The 22,568-nt window shown below is 43.5% G+C and overlaps 1 protein-coding gene across 3 annotated transcripts in view; it reads right to left on the reverse strand.

Moving 5' to 3' along the window:
- Window positions 1-22,568, reverse strand: part of LOC105936753 (DNA-binding protein SATB1) — a gene marked incomplete at its 3' end in the record, with an annotated part of 40,043 nt that continues 17,475 nt past the window's right edge. For 2 of the 3 annotated variants that reach the window (XM_036135315.1, XM_036135316.1), the window contains 5 exon segments: window positions 1-36; window positions 8,854-8,977; window positions 15,815-15,941; window positions 16,766-16,942; window positions 21,201-21,442. In XM_036135315.1, coding sequence (XP_035991208.1) covers window positions 1-36; window positions 8,854-8,977; window positions 15,815-15,941; window positions 16,766-16,942; window positions 21,201-21,417 — 681 coding nt within the window. 3 annotated transcript variants of the gene reach the window in all.

A 22,568-nucleotide genomic window follows, 5' to 3' on the forward strand; every position in this document is an offset into this window, starting at 1 on the left:
ATAGTAAGTGCTGTTCACAATGGAGGAAATCATACTCTGAAAAGAGAGAGATTGATTGAGAGAGAGCGGGAGAGACTTTTAGATTCTCACTGTGGAAAATGCAGACATAATATTAGAGCTGGTGGAACATGCAGCAACGCTTTAGCTTGTCAAAGCAAATAAAATATACGGGGTGGGGGGGGATAAAGGTCTAAGACATGCAGATGTGTAAGATTTTTTTTTTTCCCCTCTCCTTAACGAACAAGAAATCACATCAAACAACAGTTTAATCTGTTGTTTTTTATCAAATGCCACAGAGTTTGTCTTTTACAGAGCGGGTATTTTTTCCATCAAGAACAAGAAAAATATTACCTTCAAAAAAGGAACATAGCAATCTATTAAGCATCAGCAGCTGTGGAGGTGTTCCACGTAAACGAATGGGAACCTTTATTTCCTGCTCTATTTATGCAATCTGTTAGAGACGGAAACTTCAAGCAGATCGGGTCCGCAGCGAGCATGTCGCCCTGTGACGCACGGTGCGCTTCTGACTCTCCCTATACGGTTGGCTCTTTGCCCTCCCAACATTTACCTCCAACCTGAGACAAACAAAGAGCCCCATTTATTAAATCCCCGCGCGCAGTTTCATTAAAATGAATGTTTTAACACCTCGCCAGCCTCTGGGTGAATGCGGGGAGGAAGGAAGAAAAAAAAAAATGTTTTTGATTGTTATAAATATTCAAAAGAAACGAACCATCTGTTTTCAAATTATAGGTATGCCATCTTTATCGTTTTCTATAATATATGCGCTCGGAGGATTGTACGGGGGACTTCTGGCGGAACGAGCACAAAACCAAGTGTTTCAGAATAATTCGGGTTTCTGGCTTCAGCTTCTCTGCGCAGAAAGGAGTGGAAAAAGCCAACAGCTGTGCCATCAGAAAGGTCAGTGCAACTCTGCACTCCTGACTTTTGCATTAAAGCGACACTTCAGACTTGTTTCATGAAAGGTTCTGGTAGGTATCTTCCTGCAGTGTCTTTATTAGTTTCCGAGCTATGAAGTAGTCAGAGCAGGTCGTAGGCAAAAGCTTTCTATCATGTTAAAAGAACTCGTTCATGCAAATGCTATTTTTATTAAAAACACATAATAATGACCTTTCTATACACAGCCAGCCAAACAGAATACATCTCCCTGTTACAAACGTAGTGAGCTAGAAACAAACATAGCATTGCATGCTAATACAGTGTTTATCAGATGGATTTTTACATGGGAAAAAGGCCCAGAGCAGCACAGATCCTCCACCATACTAACAGTGGGTATGAGCGTGCTTTCCACATGTTCCTCCTTTGTTTAAGCACATGGTTTCAATTATTCTCCTTGCATGTCTTCTAAATACCCTGCTTGTATTATTGATAGTATCTGAATAAGAAGCGACTGAGATATGGCCAAGTTTAGGTGAGAAGTTATTTTTTGTAGCCATTTTCTGGCTTAATAAGCAGGGACACCTCTTGAATGGCAAGTTCTCCATTCTTCCCATTTTGAGGACTTGTTTGGAAGGTCGCTGTTATTTACCAAGCAACGGCAAATTCGCCGTATATCACCAAGGACTTCTACTTAATATATCATCTTGAAAAGGAAAGGATTGTTTAAAGACTCATTGAAATGCATTTGCACAAAACCTCATTCTATGGTGATATTTGCACGGCTATTTGATAGAAACCAGCTATAGTTTTAGCCCGACTCTGACAAGTTGGTAGCTTGAAAACCGTCTACTGCAGGCAAAATGGATTAGGATTAGTCTAATCTCTCAACAGAACCCCATTTCAAAGAATCTGAACTATCCTATTAAGTTCAGCATCCGTTTTGAAGACAGTATCGCAAATCACAGTATAAATAAGATGGCAAAAATCTTTAATTTGCAGATGGTTAATCTAGTGTGGCGAGAATTTTGTTGCACTACTTGAGATGATCCTAGAAGATCCGACTTATAATATAGTCATACCTATCAACTTTTAACGGTTTGTTGATAGTGAGATTGTTGACGGGGGGGGGGGGGGGGGGGGGGGGGTGTGTGTTTAGATTGAAGACGGTCCAAGGGTGACAGTGAGATTGTTGACGGGGGGGGGGGGGGTGCTGTTGGTCGATTGAAGACGGTCCAACGGGGGGGGGGGGGGGGGGGGGGGGGGGTGCTTTTGTAACACATGCCGACTTACCATTTCATTCGCACACAACACGGACCGTTGAAGTGTTTCATTTGGATGACGGAACCTTGTTTGCGCGGCGCGGTCCTTGCAGCTGTGTTACCGCTACTACTGGACGTGCGGAAACCATTGTACCGCAAATTGGTTCCGCCATGACGCGAAGCGTCCGTACGCGTGCGTTTCAAGAGTGAGATTTTCATTGTAAGATTGAGATTTTCAAAGTAATGCGTGTGAGCGTGTGCAATTGATGAAATGCGTGTGTCACACGGTCAATGCGTGAGAGTTGAGAGCTATGATATAGTGCAATTCAATTTTGTTTATAAAGTTGATTGGTAAAAAGTGAAGCTTAACCAACTGCATTGAGTTAGTGACGCTAGCTCTAAAACTAATTTGAATTATCAAATTAAGGTGGTTAAGACGGTTGTGTGTTGCAGGTAAGATACTAATTGCTCATAGTGTCTTAATAGAACCGCACTTAAAAAAACATGAACTAATATTTTAAAGGTGAACTATTATGATTATTTTCAAAATTTTAGGATAGGTCTATTGACTATACATTACATTAAATGTTTTGCACAAACCCACTCTCAGATAATGAGACTTCACCTCCCCAGTTTCTGCTATTTTGAGCTCCTTTCAGAATGAGCTGTTTTTAGGGCTCTGTCACGTTTATGCTATTAAGCTGTAGCTGACTGCCCCCCCCCCCCCCTCCAACTCAATTTTAGACTTGCTCTATAGGTGAAAATGGCTGCTAACAGATGTACAACAGTATGTCTTTGACCCTGAGTCAGACCCAGAAGCTGAAGAGGAAGAGCCTCCTGCAAAACCAGGAAATATGCAGCAAAGGTTTCCGAATGGTGAGTAAGTAGGCTATCTTACAGGCTACCATAGAGTTCCAAAGCTACGTTTTAAAGCCACGTTTCTGCAGTGTTAAACTATCTGTCAGTGAGTGGTATGCTTTTCATAACGTGTTGGTTTGTGTAAAATACTTTTAGGAGGCATTTTGGATGTTTAGGTCGGAAGAAATTCAAGAAAACAAATAAGCCGTTTAAAGCGCTACAGGGTCTCTATGGGATTTTCAGTGCAAATTAGCATCATGCTAACCGTTAGCTGTGTGTGTTTTTTGTTTTTTTGGCTTTAGTTAAGTGTAAGGGAATTATATCCAGATTTTTTGGCACTTGTCAATGCCAAAGTTGTTTATCTGATTAATAATAATTAATAATAATTCTAACTTCAATGTAAGATGAGATTTAAAAGTCATGTTAAATTTTTGTATGTTACAGTTTTACGTCGCTTGGGTTGCTAGGTGAGGGGCAGTGCCCGTTGATTGTGATGTAATAATCGTTTTTTTTTTTTTTTAAACAGCTCATTTTCCAGACACATTTACTTAGTGCCAAAGAACAGCTGGAGGTTTTTTTGTTTGTTTGTTTCTTTTTTAAGACTGTTTCTAGAAATAGTAGAAACACAAATGGGAGTACAAACGTTTAAAAAAAAAAAAAAGAATTTTTCATAATTGGTCACATTTAAAGCTGAAACAACACTACTGCATATCTGAACACAACACAACTTCAGAAGACGCTCAGAAGGATACAGAAGGGGAGAAGATAGAGAAAGTACCTGGATTAGAGTCCATAAACTGCTAGAAAACTTTCAAATGTTGAGAAAATGTGAAAATAAAGCACTACAAATCTAAACTTCTAATGCCTGTGTACAGAGGATGGAGCACACACTTTGAGTTGCTGATTTCACCGTATTTTATCTTAATTTTTTCTTGGGAAAAATAAAGACAGCTGAGCAGAGTCACATTGGCAACTGCAGCTGGGTGTGAATCTGTGCCAAGCATGTTGTGGTGCATCATCCGTATGATGAAAAACGCATGGGGGGGGGGGGTGGGGGTGGGGGGGGGGGGGGGTCGTCTGCAGTCAGACTGAAAAGTATAACAAAGCGGCCCTTCATCGATTTATTGAAGAGGCTTCATTCAATAAAAAAGCCTGACGGAGTTCAGGTTGGGGTTAGGAAGTCTAAATACCTTTTTAATGGGTCATACATTTATGCATGAAGTGTTTCCTTCTTTTGAGTTATGCAATATTGTTATTGGTGAAGAATAAATACAAGTTCAACCTTTTGTGCTCCAGTCCTTCCAGACGGTGGCAAAGCCAGACCGGTTTTCTTACCACCTATATTCAACTTGGGGTGGGGGGGGTGGGGGTGGGGGGTGGGGGGGGGGGGGGGTAGGTGAATAGAAATGGGCATATTCGGGATGATAAATGGTGCCCATGGCACCAAACCCTGCATTACAGTTTAACCTGCTTGTAGCGGCCCAGAGATCCCTCCTAAAAAAAGGCTAAATTTAAAGTGAAGACAGTTCTCCTTCTTTAGTCAGGGGTTGGGATAATGAACTACTCTCCTCTACCCTGCCATGTTTTATTTACAGTATATCTGGGCTAAGGCGGCTCCAGGCAACAAACAAGAGGCCCGCAGATCTCTCTCTCTCTCTCTTTCTCTCTTGCTCCCTTTTCCTCCGCCATCTTTGACACAGATGTTCTAATAAACGCTCCTCATTAATCAGCCCTCTCCCTCATATACATCACTCTACCTACTCACAGGGGGCCCAGCCTGTATGTGTGAGGAGAAACAACACACACACACACACACACACACACACACCTATTCTGCGTCCCCCCACTGCTCTGTCACACACACATGAAGACGCACTAAGTGAAATCAAGCAGATAACCAGCGCCTCTGCTTCCACTGTGGAGTCAGCGGGAGGGCTGAGCTTCGTTGTGTCAACAGGTAGTAAGTCTGCTCTATGCGTGCGTGTGCGCGGGCGTGTGTGCATGTGTGTGTGTGTGTGTGTGTGTGTGTGCGTGGACCCTTTAAGTGATAGCCATCTGCAGCACAGAGAGCTTATCGGCAAGACCAGGAAGTGGCACTGGGCTACTATCGGTCCCCAACATCTACTCCACTCCCCGGCATAGGAGACAGGAAGAGAGAGGAGTGTGTGTGTGTGTGTTTGTGTGTGTGTAAGTGGATCGCAGTGCAGAAGACAGGTACTGCAGGCACCCAGCTGCCAGCATTAGACTGAACCACATGCACACATGCAAGCGCACTACTGTCTTGAGTCAGAAAGGGGGGGGGGGGTGCGGATTCTATCTGCAACACTGTGCCTTGTCGCTCGCCAACATCTAGCAGAGCTCAATTATGGCTCATATTCATCTCAACTGGGATGACCCCCCCTCCCCCCAAACCACCACCGCCACCACCGGCAGCCAGGTCGCCCCTGTGGCAGTGGAGGTGGCGAAGGCCTTGGAAAGATGGCATTTTGATGGCTATTTGCTGCTAGACGACGCAGCAGCTGGTGCATCGGGGGGCAGCCCGGGGAGAGTGAGCAAAGGGGCGGGCGATGGAGGGGGGAAAAAAAACAGGGCGGATTGGGGGGGGGGGGGCACGTCTCGTTTGTGTGCCATAGTTGCTGCTGCAAACCAAACGAGGATTGGGGGGGGCTTCCAAGCTTGGTAGGCCTGATTGGTCGATGAGAAGTTTAATTTTGCGGCTGCTTCTTCGAGTCATTACCCGTGAATGTTTAAGAGCCACCGAGCGTGTGCAGGTCCGAATCGATGGCTTGAGAAGTGACAATCGCGTCGTCTTCTCAGGCCAAACAAACAAAGAGCGACACGAACCCGTTTTGACGCCGCGGGAGCACAAAAGAACAATTTCATGTTCTAACAATAAAATCGAATAAGAAGAGCGTCCTCTTCTCTCTGCTCTGCTCGGCTCCCCTCCTCCTCCTCCGTCTCCTCTGAGAGTTGTTCAGAGGTGGGCTTGCTCACTCACTCGCAGCCGTCCCGTCATCTGTTAACCTCCCCTTTCGGTTTGGGATTACACGGCAGAATATCAGGGAAACACTAATCCTAAAAAAAGGTGCCAATCTTCTGTTCCCTCCCACTACGCCCCTTTCTCCTCCCACACCCCCCCCCTCACTTTGAGGGAAATGCTGCAGGGAGGGGAGCGTGTAGATCAGGGAGCAAACGGCTCCTGTGTTGGCGACGGGGGTGGGGGTAGCCGGACACGTACGGCCCCCACAGCGCAACAGATGTCAAACGCTGTCATAGCATCCTTCTCGTAGGTGCAGTACATTCGGACCATCAGGACAAATTGAGACGAACCAAAGCCGTCGATTTGCATTTAAATGTGGGCTGCAAATAATATTCACACCCTTTGTACCAATTATTTTCTTTCTCCTTACAACGACAGACCTCAATGCATTTCATGTTACAGACCTTCAAAAAGGTAGTGAGACGGTTTTTAAACAAAAAACTAATCTAAAGAGTGTGGGAGGCATTTGTATTCAACCCCTTTTACTCTAACAACCCTAAATAAAGTCCACTGCAACCAACTCCCATCAAAGGCCACCTGTGAGTAATTCAGTCTCAGTATAAATAGAGCTGCTCTGTGAAGGCCTGAGCGGTTTATTGGGGAACTTTAGTAAATAAACGGCATCATGAGGACCAAGGTACACGGGTCAGGGATAATTGTGGATACGTTTAAAGAAGGGTTAGGTCATTAAACAATAACTCAAGCTTCGAACGTCAAGGGCGAGGATCAACCCATCGTCTGAAAAAGGAAAGAGCGCAGCTTCCGAACTAAGCTTTTGGCTTACTTGCAAAATGTTATGTTTAATAACGCAGCTCTCCAGATCACTATGCAAACACGGCAAAACTCTATGGTGGCAGGATCATGCTGGATTCTGTCTTTCAGCCAGGACGTGTCAAATTTTAAGGCAAGTTGGATGGAGCTAAAGAGAAAGCAATCCTGGAAGAAGTCTGATCAAAGTTGGAAAAAAACTGCGGAAGAGGTTCATTTTCCAGTGCAAAAACGACTAAATATACAGCCAGAGTTACAATGGATGGTTTGGATCAAACTATATTTATGAGGCGATATGGCAAATTACAAACTTAAATTGTATTGAAAACGGCTGTGGGAAGACTTGTAAATCGGCGTTTACAGCCACTCTCCATCCAACCTGACTGAAAAATGTTGTTTCTGCATGTTGCAGCTCAATATAGGGCAGAATACAAATGCATACCCCACATTTCCAGTTTTAAATTATAAACATTTCAGAAAAACATGTATCATCTTCCTTCACAAGTAGACGCTTCTTGTCCCAGACTAGAATAAGAAGAGCCAGATCCATATAAAACAGGTAAAACTGTGATACTGCAGAGTGACAACATTTTGAAAAATCAAAAAGGGTGTAGGCTTACTGCTGTTGCATATATATATATATATATATATATATATATATATATATATATATATATATATATATATATATATATATATATATATATATATATATATATATGTCTATGCGTGTGTGGTGTGTGTGTGTTAGTTTCAGTTTTACATAAGTCAATTTGTGGATGATTCTTAGCAGCTAAACTGGTGAGAAGGAACTATATTGGTTTGCATAAAAAAATAAGCAAAACAAAACAAAAAAAAAACAATCTGATAATTTAATCTAAAACTTGTGTGTGTGTCAGTCTTGCGAATTTGTGTCTGAGACAGACTGAATGTGCTTTGTGTGTTAAATCCTCCGAGCTAGTGTGCGCTCTCCTCTGAGCCGTCTTCACATATGGACCGTAAACAGGGTGATTACCAGACCGGGCTGGGCTCCGCCTGAACGCCACCCAGGGACTCTTTACATCATCATGCCCAGCTAAACACACACACACCCACACACACACACACACACACCGAAAGCAGCTTCTTGCTCATACGCACAGCACAAATCAGGGTCTCCAGGTGACCATCCGGTGGACTGGGAGGAGAGCTTGCTGCTTGCTGAAACCTCAAATAGCACAGATATATTCTGTACATTTCACCAACACATTCAGAAAACACACACAACACACACAACACACACACACACAAGCCCTGCTGAACGCCAGCTAACACAAACACTCTGGGATATACTGCCTTTTCATTCCATTCACTCCACGGCTTGCCTCCATGATATACCGACTGCATTGCCTTTTAATACAATATCCGTGCAAGCGCGCTCTATTGAACCTCTTGGCTGACAAAAAGGCAGACGGCGTAACATCTAACATGTGAATGTGTAATTCTCCAGCCCGGTGCAGTGATACGAAATGAACTAAAAAGACAAAAAAAAAAAAAAAATAATAATAATAATAAGAGCGAAAAAAAAAAAAATCCGAATCGTTCTGGGATTGGTCCAGTGTTTATCTAACAATGACCATATGTTCAATAACACCTCTGTTCTTTTGGCTGCCGCTGCATGCACGTCTCTCGGTGTGTGTGTGTGTGTGTGTGTGTGTGTGTGTGTGTGTGTGTGTGTGTTGTAGGCGGCGAAAGAAGGAAAAAAAAAAAACATTCAGACGACAATAGCCATTGATTTGGATTTTCTATGCCAATTCTCTTTCCCAGTGGATCAAACTCAGGGCATTTGATAAGTGAAGGATAAGAGACGGAGGTGATGGAGATAGGGGTGTTTGTTTTGTTGTGTGGTATGGTAGCGGAGGTGGGAGTGGGGGGTGGGGGGGTGGGGGGGAAATCGGGGTGAGGTTGGGATATTTTTCTGTGTTCTTTTGCTCTTTTTGTGGAGAGGGGGGGGGTGGGAGAATTTTGAATAAGCAGATTGGGCTTCAGCACCTGTGATAAAGGGCATTCTTTAGCCAGAGAGCTCTGATTCATGTCTTTGAGTAACTCCTTGAGGGCGTTTCTTACTGTAGAGTGGCTCCATTGCTCGGGCGGCAGGTCCTCCAGCTTAGGACAACTGTTAAAAAAAGAACAACACGGGGGAGACATGGGGGGGGGGGTGTGAGGAGGGAGGAGGGGAGGAGAAAGGGAAGCAGAAGGACAAGGGGTAGAGAGAGAGAGTGGATCATGTGAAAAGCTCGTATAACTGCAGAAGAGTTGCATTTATTAGCAGATTTACTCCTTGAGGAGCTCAAAATGGTCTAAAAAAGCAAAAGCAGAGACTAATTTACTTGGTTTGTAAATTAAATATGAACATTTTGAGTGGTTGATGTCATCATCTATAGGTGGAACAAAAGCATCTGACAAAAACATTAATACAACTTTTTTTTTTTTAACAATGGTAAAAGATATTAAAAAGCTAAATCATTTTGTAGTTGTAGCCCAGTTCCCTTCTGTCCCATTTCGTGTTTGAATGAACTCTCTAGCTGAAAATAAGAGAAAGTTGTTCACGTTTTTAGATAAAAGTTTTTTTTTTAAAGAATTTACAAGATTTGCCATTCATTTTTCAAAGTAAAAAGAAAAGTTTTATACTTTTAGCAGTATAACGGGTTTTACATATGTAAATTCATAGTCCTAATTGTTCAGAAAGAGGTTAACCTTTTGATATTTAAATGGCTGAAGTAGAAAGATTCCAGCAGTGGTTACAAGCCAAACAAAAATGTACAAAATTATTCCTTTAAGAGCGACAGAAACTCAATAGTGTGAATCCTTTCCAGCAGCAAAATACAGAAGGAGGAGGGTTTCAATTCATGCTTTTTTATGTACAGTCTGAAATATAACCTTGGTGGAAATAATAAAGGCAGAAATAGATTTTGTTATGCTTGTTTGTGAAAGTTTTTGTCAGAAAGATTTGTAATAGATCTGTGAATATAAGGGGGAAAGTGTTTCACAACTGAGTAGTTTCAGTTCAGCAAAGTGCAAACAGGGTCAATTCTAGAAAAGATAAGAGAAAAAAAAAGATGATTCACAATAAGCTCGTGATGAATATGCGACTAATTTAACCCCCACAAATCGTATTAACAACTTGGCGTATTTGCTTCTGACCTAAGCAGTTCATTTGTTTGTTACTTTAATGAAACTGACTGGAAATAGACAGCTTTAGCACACTTAAATTTATCAGACACTAATGTTAATATCGACAATATTGAGAATTTACTAGATATTATTTTCTACATGTGAAATTTGGAATCGCATCATCAAGCATTTCATAAGTGTGCAAAAAGATTTCAATGGAATGTTTGAAATGCAATATTCGGTAGATTTCAGCAACATATCAGGATAGATGACCTTCTTTCTAAGACGCTGCTGACTGTTGATCTACGGCCTGTAAAAAAAATTTGACTTTTCATAAAAAGGCGGCCATCGCAACCATGTGAACCAAAGGAGGAAAGTTGCATTGCTGAAAGTGGATGTATAGAATTTAATCATTAATTATTTCCTTCCAAAGCTGCAAACAAAACACAAAAACCCGAGGATAATGTATTTTGAATTTAGGTATACAGTTTTGAGTCGGGTGAAATTTTTTGTCACGAAAATGTAAACAGAACACGGCTCGTGACCAGAATTGGATGATTTTCAGATTAAATCAGCCATGAAAGGTGATCAGAAAATTAAAAATCAAGTATTTTTCTTATCAGTGATTCAGTCCCAGTGAAATGGAAACTGCTTGATTCAGGCAGCAAAGGAGCAAGGGAGAGCAGGACTTAAAACAGTTAACAGGAAGGCTGAACGTATCACAGCAAAGTCACTTTGTTGTATCCCTCTCAGCTATAAACCTCCATCTGACATGGAACATCCTGGATTTGGATATATTGGCACCCTTTTGGAAATCTCAGAGTTTTAATAGGGGTCCACATTCTCTAGGGAATCCAGAGACAGTTCTTCTCAGACATTATATAGGTAGACGCCCCATGGACTGGCGCTGCCTATTGGAGCTGACGTTTTAGCTCAGCCGCCATATTGGATGGGTCTCTCATGTGACCCCAGTGCATTTATTTGTAATGAGGAAGCTGTTTGCCCAACTAAAATAAATCATAACTCCCGATTTCCGGGTAAAAAATAAGGTTTGGTCTGTTACAAACAGCAGAAGTGTGGTTGTGATACAAAACACTGTCACACTTTAAAAAAAAATAAACATTTAATGCTGAAATATGTTGTTTAAACAACATATTATATAAATGAATGGTCTTTAACAGACAGATATATAGCATATTAATTTATAAATATGTGATTTCATACTGAAACATTTTATATTTTAATAAAGAAACAAGCTGGATTGTTCATTTAAATTTATTTCACGCTCTCTCACACATGTACAATCCTGAACCTCTAAACATCAACAATAATTTCTTCATGTTTTTGCAAACTGTGCATGCACTCATGCATACACAGTTTTTTTAAAGGCCTAGAAAAAAATTACAGGTCCTTCCAGTTTCTCACACGACCCTGCTAGCAAATAGGGCTGCAGCTTAAGCCCCTTGAAAAACAACTGTTTTGCACAGCTTCCTGCATGTGTTGGTACTCTGTAACTCCAGGGTACTTAATTTGGCAACGTGATTCAGCCCTGGTTTGTGAAATATGGCGAGAACAGATTAGTGAGCATTAATTTAAGGTCCATCTGTTAGGTTTCTGCATTGTTCTGACCAAGTAAAAACACATCTTCAGAGCCAATCTCAGCCCAAAATGGTGATCTGCACCACGTGATCTACGTTCAATAGTTATACACGCATAATGCAGCCGTAAACTGCAGAAAATACGGGCTAAATTGCTCCCTCTGCGTTTACTCCCGTTGGCTCCTATGCCAGCCTAGAGCAGGAGAGACCCATCCAAGATGGCGGCCTACAGGACGTGCTCCAGCACGTAATGAGGCGTCTTATGTATACAATGTCTATGGTTCTTCTGTTAATGCTACCCTTGCTAACTGTGCTAATCGCTAAATAAAATGCTAAAGAAAGTCAACTCTAATAATTTTAACTTAATTTTAAAAATATAGTGTGACGTCACCTCTGCTCCTAATATGAATGATTAATCATGCTAAGAAAGATACAGAAAATATTTTGAATTCTTATATCCTCTAATAGTTCTCAAATAGATACATACTTATTTGTATTTTTTTATTTTTTTATTTTTTTTACAAAAAATGCCACCTGAGATTGATAAATCAGCCAGAGAATTAAACCCTGTCACAAACAGGCAACCATTTCCCCCCACAACAGATATCTAAAATCTGCTTTAGTTAGTCCAACGCTGTCTGAAGTCTTCGTGGTGATGAACTGAAGTCACATCAGAAAGGCAGAGCAGAGAGGCAACCAGAGAGAAAAGAGAGCTGAACACATGGGCCTCTGCTCGTTTTTCCTGCTGCAAGCGTCCCTCCAAGACAGACAGATTTCATTTGGCGCATCAAGCAGATGCATCTGGAGATTGCTCTCTCTCTCTCTCTCTTTCTCTCTCTCTCTCTCTCATTCTCTCTGCCTCCCTTCTCTCTCTTTCATATTCCCCCTCTCTCCCTTTTTCTCTCTCTCCTGATTGTTCTGATTAGTTAATTACTTTATACAACACATCTGCTGGATTGATGCATGAATTATACATCAGCTGCATGTGGCGACTATTATTCCGTGTTACTCGTACCTTCCTGGCTTGTGTTCGCTGAGACAATTTAAGGTCTAACTAGGTAGATTTCTTGCAGTCGGAACGCAAAAGCGGAGACAATAACACTGTAAATATTCAGCGCAAACGCAACGCAGCTCCTATGTGTGAGTGACTGACGTCGCCTTCAGCTGGAGGAGTCATCAGCTGCAGACCTGCAGCTCTACCTAGAAAAAAAAACAAAAAAAAAAAACACTCCTGGGTTTTTGAAAATGAGAAACATATTTAGATGGAAGGGTGTGGGCAGCTGAACTGGGCTCCAGCGGCTTCAGCAAGTCTGGATGTGCAAGACATATGTTTAGTGCTTTGCTGCCCACTTAGAGCCGAATAATGATTTTTTATTTTATTTTTTCTCGGAATCTGGCTTTCCATTTGCAAAAAAAGGTGCGATAAACCCGCAAAAAAATCGGAAACAATATTTCAGCGGCTGACTGTCGGTCAGCTCGGTCGTTTAGTTCGCGAGCGAGGAGATGAGAGGAGAACGGGAGGAGATAAGGATGCGTGCAACGGTCAGGGCCAACATCTGCTAGCGAGAAAAACATACAGCCTCGCACGTGCATGCACTCCATCCAGCCGACAATAGATTTTCCAGAACACCTTAAACTGCTCCAGTGGCTAGAGAGCCTCTGGGGAGATGGAAGTGAACAAGAGGAGGGAAAGAGCGAGCGAAGCGGGAGGAAGGGAGGAGGGAGCAGGGGAAAGACGGCTATCTGTGCATTCAGAGGCTGGCAGGCCGGAAATAAACCCAACCTTCTGTATTCTGGCTGGTGGACGTGTTCGCATCAGTCAGTGCATATGTGAGTGCTCGACTGGTGAAGGTGGGAGGAGGAGGAGGAGGAGGAGGTGGGGGAGACAGAAGGGGGAAGAGGCAGAGCAGGAACAGCTCTCCGGAGAGTTGCAGAACACTGGGTTAGCGTGCAGCTGGCACGAGCCTCCACATCAGCGCCAGCTGACTGTTTGTGCGTGCGCGCGTCTTTGTGTCCACGAGCGCGTGTGTGAGCCCGTTTGGGTCCAAAAATATAAACCGTGCGTGAGTCTTTGCTGTGTAATAACACAACAAAGGCTCACACCTACAGAGGAGAATTTAGCATCCAGCGCGATGAGGGATGAGAAGACGGTTAACGGCGTTCAATCTAAGGCTGGAGCTCCTTTAGATTTCTACGGCGAACCGTCGCGTGGTTTTCAGCCTCATCTGTGATGGCGCATAATAAAACACTTTGGGTTCTAACCTGCGTCTCAAATTAGCAAAGATACAACCTCAGATACGTAGCATTGTATTATATTAAGTCCACTTTATAATCCAAAAAGTTTAGAGAATAACCTGAAGGGATAGTAATTGTCTTCTGGATGTAATGATTAGTCTTAGGGGTTTTGCAATGTTCTCTTTTGACTTTATTCTAATTTATTTGATTAACTGGTTTGCAGCATTTAATCATGTCGGACTTTGACTGGGCCAGTGCAACATCTGAATGCTTTTTCAGTTCTGTCGTAGATTCGCTGCTGTTTGGGATCAATGTGCTGTTGATGTCCCAGTTTGGACCAAGGTCCAGCTGTCGGACAGATGGCCTCGCATTTGTCGCCACAATATTTTGGTATACAGTGGAGTTCATGGTCGACTTAGTCAGTGCAGGGTGCCCAGGTATTGCAGCTGCAAAACAAGACCAAATCATTTACGTGCTAGACGGTTGGTGTGAGGTGTCTTTTTCAGACACGCTTGGTAGAAAACGCCATTGTGCATCTCTACTTTGGCCTCTCCTTGTAGTTTATTGAGATGAAACTATGCTAATTTGAGTCCTTCTGCAATTTTCTAATAGTTTTCACAACTACCATTTAGCGAACAACTAAGGCCTGTAGAGTCTGAGATAAAGATCTTGGTTTCTTTGTTTTGTCTTTTTGCAATTTCTTTGAGCCTTTTATGATCTAACCTTAGAATGCTTTCGATGTGATCTCAGCCCCTAAGATTGCCCACTTTCTTAAACCTTTTCTACTTGTGAATACTTTCTTTCTGTAAAGCGACCCGGTAACACGTCTCAGATTGATGAGCAGCAGCAATCACTTCTCTAAGGCTGCTGCGGTTTGTCTATTCTTCTCGGCAGAGTTTAAAACACCCCTGTGTGCGAACTGCCAGAAATCCTGGTTGCTAATACACAATGCATTTGATTAGCAGGGCTTAGATGTTACCAACCACGATAGCGCGCATGAAAGCAGCTAGATTAGATTTATGTTATAGATATAAATCTGATTTTTTTTTTAAATTATTTTTTGCAATAATTTGTGCGAGTTCATTTCCACCGCACGTTTAAGTGCACTTGACCTACACGCTAAACCAAAGTTTTCTACTGAAGTACTTAATCCGTGTGTGAATGTTGGAGCGTTTGATTAAAACGGATGGTTTTAATCTGTATTTTAAAAGAAACTTTACCATAAGCAAGAAGAGAGAGTTATGGGTGCTAAGCTGTCCATCATAGGTTGAATTTAGCTCATATTTAGACCAAGTACAGAACAGCAAATTTAATGCAATTATTGTCCTCTGGATTCAGTAGAAACGTTTAACATCTGGGGATTTTTGTGGTTATTTCTGGTTTGTAAAAAAAAAAAAAAAAAAAAAAAAGTACAAAGCATTGGCCTAATCTGCTGGAATCTGCTTTTATTTGCAGCCCTTGATTCAAGACTTGCAGCTTTTATCATTGTATCATATTGGATCTCACTTCGCCAATTTGCAAGACAAGAAGCCTGTGTAATCTGCTAATCAGTTAAATTGAGATCAGCCACTGGAGCTAAAGCTACTGGATCGCTTGCGACCGTTTGAGCTAAACACCGAACAGAGACTTCGGACGGTGGATTCCCTCTCAGCGTCTCTGTCTCCTAACAGATGAACCGACTGACTAAAAAAACAAGCATGTGTTTTGGCACCCACTTGGTGCGGAGGTTTTTCTCAGATATCTGTTCCTGTTTCCTGGGAGTGGTCAGCCGGGCTGTTCCTGTGACTAATAATGCTATTCTGAGTATGAAACGAGCAGATTGGCACCTGCCGAGGAGAAAGCGCCGCGTGCTCATTGTGTTAGCGCCGCAATCAGGGATTAATGCTTGACTCCGCAGCAAAGACGTGTCGCACGTAGAACCATCGTATGAGATTAATGTATTCCGCAGGTGCCAACCGGCGCGTGTGGATGTAATAAAGCGGAGGGATGTGGCGGCGGTTTCTTACCTGTGCAGCTGGATCTTAAGCGTGACCACGTGGTAGACGTCCTGCAGCATGTCGGCCACTGTGGCGTCCGGCGCGTCTGTCACGTACGACAGCGGTACGGGGTTCCACTTCCCCACCTGAATCATACCTGCGTGGGGGGGCACAGTCACAACCGGCGTGGGTGAACAACAGATGTGGACGAGCGGGGCCGACGGCGTCTGAGCATCTGAGGCTCGCCGTCGCCGGCCTAATTTAAAAAAAACAGTAACACGTGTGAGAAGTGCGAACAGCACCATGTGTAGGCACCCAAGAAGCATCTTGGTGCCATAATCACTCTCCGTTCCTCTTTATTTATTAGCGAAATCACAACAAGCATGTGTGAATTTCTCTTGACGCCGTCTTCAAAACCTGCAGCAGCCCACACAGCAGGATGCGAGGAGGAGGACGGGCTCGCCGGGGAGAGCTGGATTAGGGTGTGCGCGAGTGCATGCGTACGTGTTTGCGTGCATGTGTGTGTGTGTGTGTGTGTGTGTGTGTGTGTGATGGACAGCTTATGATAAAAGAGCATGCAAAGAGGTGCCTTGAAGCAGCCAGCCTCAGCCTGCATGTGCTCCAGTGCAATTAGTGGACCCTTACCTCCACCTGCCTCCACCACCTACACTCACTGTTTGAATAAATGCATATGCAGTGTAGATGTGTGCAGAGCATATATATATATATATATATATATATATATATATATATATAGGGTGTGTGACCTCAGTGTAAATGTGTGCAGAGCATATATATATATATATATATATATATATATATATATATATATATATATATATATATATATATATATATATATATATATATATATATATATATGACCTATGGTAGACTTGAGCATCTCTTGTGTGGCATCAGTGTCCGGATGTGTGAGCCCACAATGAGAGATTGGTGTGACGATGCAACCTCGACGGTTACCTTTGGCCTGAGCTGCGGAGCTGTGCGAGTAGCCCAGCGACAGCAGGGCCATCTCGATGAGCTGGTTGAAGAGCATGTCCTTGCGCACCAGGACGAACTCGGCGTGCTCCTCCTTGCTGTCGAAGTCCATGGGGTTCTCGTAGTGCTCGACCACGCAGAACACGGGCAGCATGTTGCCTGACGACAAGAGAAGCACAGGCGAGAGGGACTGAGCGCGTTCCACGTTTCTCCACGCGCGGACGCCGACCTTCAGCGTTTCCCGTCGGGCGGCCTGAAATTCAGCGCCTGCCCGATTGAGTTACAGCGAGCGTCGAGGGATTCTGGAGGGGAATGACTCGGCCGCTGCAGTACAGAAATCAACTCAGAGATGAAGAGATCGTTTTAGAGAACCTTTCTAATCCAGCTTGATATTACATAGGTAGACTATTGTACTATTACTTTTTGCATGTATTCTTTTTCTTTCTGGTTAATCTTCAGTTCTAAGTCATTCATCCAGGTCATAATTGATCCAAAAAAAAGGTAAAAAGATAAAACAACTGGACTTCTGTTCTGAAGCTGAAGATGTTCGCCTTCCATCCAGGAAGCTTTCTTAATTCAAAATGTCTGGAGTAGTGTAGAGTTTCACGCTTTATAGACGTGCTGGCGAGGCCTCGTTAGAGCCTAGATTTGCATGTAGATTAAACCACAGGTAGATTAACCGGCAGGTCTATAAAGCTTGAGACTCCACACCACTCCAGACATTTTGAATTGAGAAAGCTTCCTGGATGGGAGGCGAAACATCTTCAGCTTCAGAATAAAAGTCCAGTTGTTTTATCTTTTAACCTTTTTATGGATTAAGTTCTAAAGTTACATAAAATATAAATCTGAAACTGTATCCGGTGACTGTTCAGATATCTTCTAAGAAGTCATCATTAGTATATCTGCAGCCCTACTCTTTTTTTTTAAGACATCTCCTCTAGGGTGGGTGTTGTTTTGTGCGTTTGTGGTTGAGCATGCAGTGCGTCTCAAACGTGTACACAGGCCTGTTAATATATGATGTACTATGTTTCACCAAATAGATTTGTTAGAAGGAATGAAATAAGGAAGATAAAATCTGCACGACGTTAAACTAATACTTGGTTGATGCAATTTTTGCATTTTGCTTTCTTTGGTGTACAACTAACATCACTTTTAGTGAATTTAAGCTACCTGTGGTATAATGTAGTACAATGGCTGGATTTCCCTGCCTTCACCAAAAGTTAGATGTTACACACGTTAGAAAGGATGAACAAGATCTAATATTACAAAGGTATCAGTCAGGAGAAGTCCTTCCACTTTTCTTTTAAAGACTATAACTCACACAAGCTGTATGGAAAACTTGCTTTAACTCAACAAACACATGTAACAATGACTAACAAAACAAAAAATTACAATTGTTAACTAACAATCACTAGTTTGAGTTGATCGGCGGATTATCAATTGGAGAATCATACCATAGCGGGGCGCTAACAGTTAGCTATTCTCTCTATCATTGAGGTATTTGAAAATAAAATCATAGGAGGCACATTAAGCTATTTAGAAGGAAATCTGTGGAGATACGTTGGCGGACAGAGAGCAAATGAGGGGATAACAAGAGGGCTAAAATGTCATCATTTGGGGCTTTGAACCCGCCGCTTGTAATGAAACATCGTCAACCTGAAAACGTTTCCGCTTTCTGGAACTTTCACGCGCAGACTACCGTTTAAAGTTACTAAAACTAACCATGCTGAATAGAAGATGTTACAGGCAGTTTAAATGTCAGTTCCATCACCATTTTACTTGATTTATTTAACTACTAGCAGCTCCTCTCCCACGAATAACGAGAAGGCAAGAAAAATATATTTTGAATACTGTCAACCTTTAAAGAGAAAATTGGTTTTGGCTTTAAAAAAAAATAATCTGATATCACTGCACCCTTTCCTATTTATTTAAGGCAAATGCTTGACACATTCAATCACTGAACAAGAGCAAAGTTTAAAAAAAAAAATGAATTTGGATAGGTTATTGTCCCTGCAAAAGAAATCGGAAACCAGGATCGGCCTGATTGGTGCATCTTTACATAAAACAGCCGTTAACAACAATCTTCTCCTCTCCCTCCTTTCGGGCACAGTATCCTCCTCACTCGCTGTCAAGGTGCTGCGATTACATTTGCCTTTCTACTCTCTGCTTGCCAACCCAAAATCATCTTCCCATGATGCAGCGCTTCAAATCCTGAGCCACCTCCGCGCCCCGAGGTTCGCTCTTCTGTGTCAACAGTGGCTCTGCTGTTTTAAGGAATGAGCAATTCTTGTCCAAAGACTGAATTTTCACATGTGCAAATATCACCAGATATGGCGTTTCTGTTAAAATAACATCCCTGTAAATTGAAGAGTTAGGAAGGGGGGGGAGGGGAGGGGGTAAATTTGGCCTTTTACAATTGAAGAATAGGAAAACCAGAATTATGTTAGTGTTGTTGAAGCAGGAATCTGAGCAGGACGTGTTTACGAGCTGCTCTGTTGGTCCACTCTGCCGTCGCGCGGAAGCATTTCTGCGTGTTTATTGTCACTGCAGACAAAAAATGATTCACTTTCTAATATTTTCCAATCCCAGGCATTCCAGAAGATGTGCACGGGCTCTGGCAAAACAATCAATAAGCCGACAAAATGCAACGGAATGTGCTGAAAGAGCTGCTTTCCTCCTCCCCTGATTTTAATAGATAAAGATCTAACAATAAAGACTGCTGTGTAGGTTCATTTGGGGGATCAATACTGGCTTTGTTTCCTGGGAGCCCATAGAGGGCTGTGGTAAATATTGTTTCGGGCTCGGACACAATGCCCGCTGTGGGCTCTCTGCGAAGCCTCGGCGGCGGCGGGGAATCATTCGCCTCCGCTGGCCGCTTTAGCCCAACAAAAAAAAAAAAAAAAAAGAGAGAAAAAGAACCGATGAGTGGGAAGAGGCGGAGGAGCAGAGAGGAGCCTCAGAGGACCAGACACGGTGGGAGGCCACGAGAAGCAGCGATGATGAAGGTGACAAATTAAACTCTCTCTCAGCCGGAGCGCAAACACGCACATAAAAAAGCAGCGAAGGAGAGAAAGCGGCCCGTGCGAGGAGACTCGCAGGCCACTCTCCAAGGGTTCCTGCATCCATGTTGGCCAAAAAAGTGAAAAAAAAAAAAAAAAAAAACTACAGCAGCCAAACAAACAAACAGTTTCGGAGCCAAGAGCGATTACAGCCACAACACTGTAAGTTTTTTTTTTTTGTTATATCATTTCTGACAAAAAAAAAAAAGTAAATCAAGAGATATAAACGACCACACTGCCTTTCAAAAGTCCCCCTAACAGCTTTAACAAAAACAAAATGAAAAAGCAACGCATTATTGTGAGGTAGAAGTAAAAATGATGCATTTTATTCTATTTATTTTACAAATAATCTGAATAGTATAACATGGATATGCATTCAGTCCAATCAACCGATTGAATAGTCACCAAATGAGGAAATAGGTGCAATTTCATCTCAGCATAAATCCAGCTTTTCTGCGAAGGCCTCAGAGATTTGTCAGCGGCCATTAGTGAAAGACGAGCACCATCCCCCGCTGTGAGAGATGGTGGCGGCAGCATCATGCTGCGGGGACGCTTACAACAGAAAGGTTTAGATTAAAAAGGTTTATTTCTAAAAACCTAACATCGACTTTTATTTTACTTCCACTTTACAGGTATGCGCTACACTGTGTTGGCCTTTCTCATCAAATCCCAGCCAAATACATTCAACCCTGTGAGAGAAATGTCGAGGTTCAAGGGGGCCGTGCTGCTTTCGAAAACGATTGTGCACGTCGGAAACGCTTTCCTGCATTTCCTTCTTAAGCCATAACACCAGTGCTATAAAATATTCTCAAAACCGTCGTTAAAAGGCGACTCTTGTCCGACTCGAACTTCTCACCAGTCAACAAGCAACGAGAGCTGCAGCTGTAGCACTGCGCGGGGGATATTTCTCCCACTGCCTCTCTGTTAGCTTTCGTCTCAGCAGATACGTGCCGAGCAATATGTGTGAGGCGGACGCGTGTTTGGAGGCTGCGCAGGAGCATTGTTTCACGCAAAGAGGAGGTTTTAGGAGGTTTGGGTGACTTGCAGAGGGGGCGAGGTAACCTGGGATCGGCGGGTTGAACTGCATTTAAACAACGTCTCTTTATTAACATGACCGTTTAATTCAATTAATTTCCAAAACTCTCATTTTGACATTTATTTCATACAGGGTAGCAATACTTGAATAAATGAAGCTCACTCTCTTAATTAGCAGTCTTCCTTTTCATTAATTAGTTTAACCCATAGAAATATTTAATTACCTCCCAAAGTCCCATCAACACTTTCAGATGTGCTAATAATTTGTTTACTAAAGTGAGTTAAAGCGACGAGCGTCTGCCTTTAACCGGGCGCGGGCCTACCTCTCTTGTGGCAGGCTTTCAGCAGGTGGCCGGCGGGTTTGTACGGGACGCCGGCGAGCTTGGCTCCGGCGCTGCCCAGCCTGGCCCTGCCCAGGGGGCTGCCGTTCTGCTCCAGCCGGGGCAGCTTGGCCGGCGGGGCCTTGGCTTCGGCCAGGCCGCCCACGACCAGATCCGAGTTCTCCTTGCCCAGACACGACTCGCTGAGATGGTCCATCATCCTCAGCACCTCAGCTCGCTATCACCTGGGGAGGGACAAACAGAAGATACTTTTAGCAGCGTAGCCCCGAAGCCCCCGTGTGACGAACGTCTAAGGACTGCGTGGCTGTCTCCCGGCTGGACATCGCTAAGACGAAAAAGGAGGCAGTGAAGGAGGGAGTGGAGGATGAAAAAAAAAAACCTGTTCTGCAAACGGCTCGACGTGCAACGGCATTCTGCACGGTTGCATGCAGTGAAAACACACGGGGTTCTGCAGAGCGGCGCAGGAAACTAATGCGATCGGGTCTGCTGTGAGTCACCGCTTCGTGTGGCTTCACGTTCGGGGCTGCAGCTCGGCGGCGCAGAGAGGCAGGGCGAAAGGCCGCGGCGTTGGCTCTGCTGCGACAGACGTGTCGGTTGCTCAACAGGTGTGAACTTTTATTTTTAGATTTCGCAACCCAAGCACTAATTTTTCAAGCGTGGCGTTGAGTTTAGTTTTTTTTTTTTTACGAGCCCGGGACGGCGGGAAAGACGTGGCTCGAGGAAAGTTCAGAGCAGCCGGCTGCTGACTCATAAGGCCGGTCGTCAGAATCTTGACAACGTGGGGAGGCCGCATCACCCCCCCCACAGGTGCTTCGACGCTCCGACACAGCCCGGCACCGTCCTGGTAGGAGTCTGCCTGCCATGTTTGTTGAGGCGGAAGCGTAACGATGCGTGCAGGTTAACTGGGCGCTGACGGACGTGAGCTGGAATGCTCGACGAGTGAAAAGGGCAGAATCAGCCACCCCCCACGCAAGAAGATCGTGAACTCCCCCATTCATAGCATGCAATGAGGCACACTAATTCGAGGAGGAAGGGGGGTTGGGGAGGGGGGGGGGGGGCAGGGGGCCAGAGGTAGAGGAATCCGGACCCGGATGCTGTCCAGATCCAGGTCAGGGTTTTTAAATGACCTTAAACACACACACACAGGAGCAAAAGTTCAAATTAGGCACATCACATTTTAGGAGAGGGTCTATATGAGCAAGAAGGTAAGGCGAGGTCATTATTTTAGCAGCATCCAAATAAGAAAATGCTTTTCAGAAGTAGAGAAAAATGTAATGAAACCAAACAGGCAAGGTTAAAATCTAAAAAAAAAAAAAAAAGTGTTTCAACCCTGACTAAGAAGATTGAACC

Source organism: Fundulus heteroclitus, chromosome 3 (genome assembly GCF_011125445.2).
Source record: "Fundulus heteroclitus isolate FHET01 chromosome 3, MU-UCD_Fhet_4.1, whole genome shotgun sequence".
NCBI lineage: Eukaryota > Metazoa > Chordata > Actinopteri > Cyprinodontiformes > Fundulidae > Fundulus > Fundulus heteroclitus.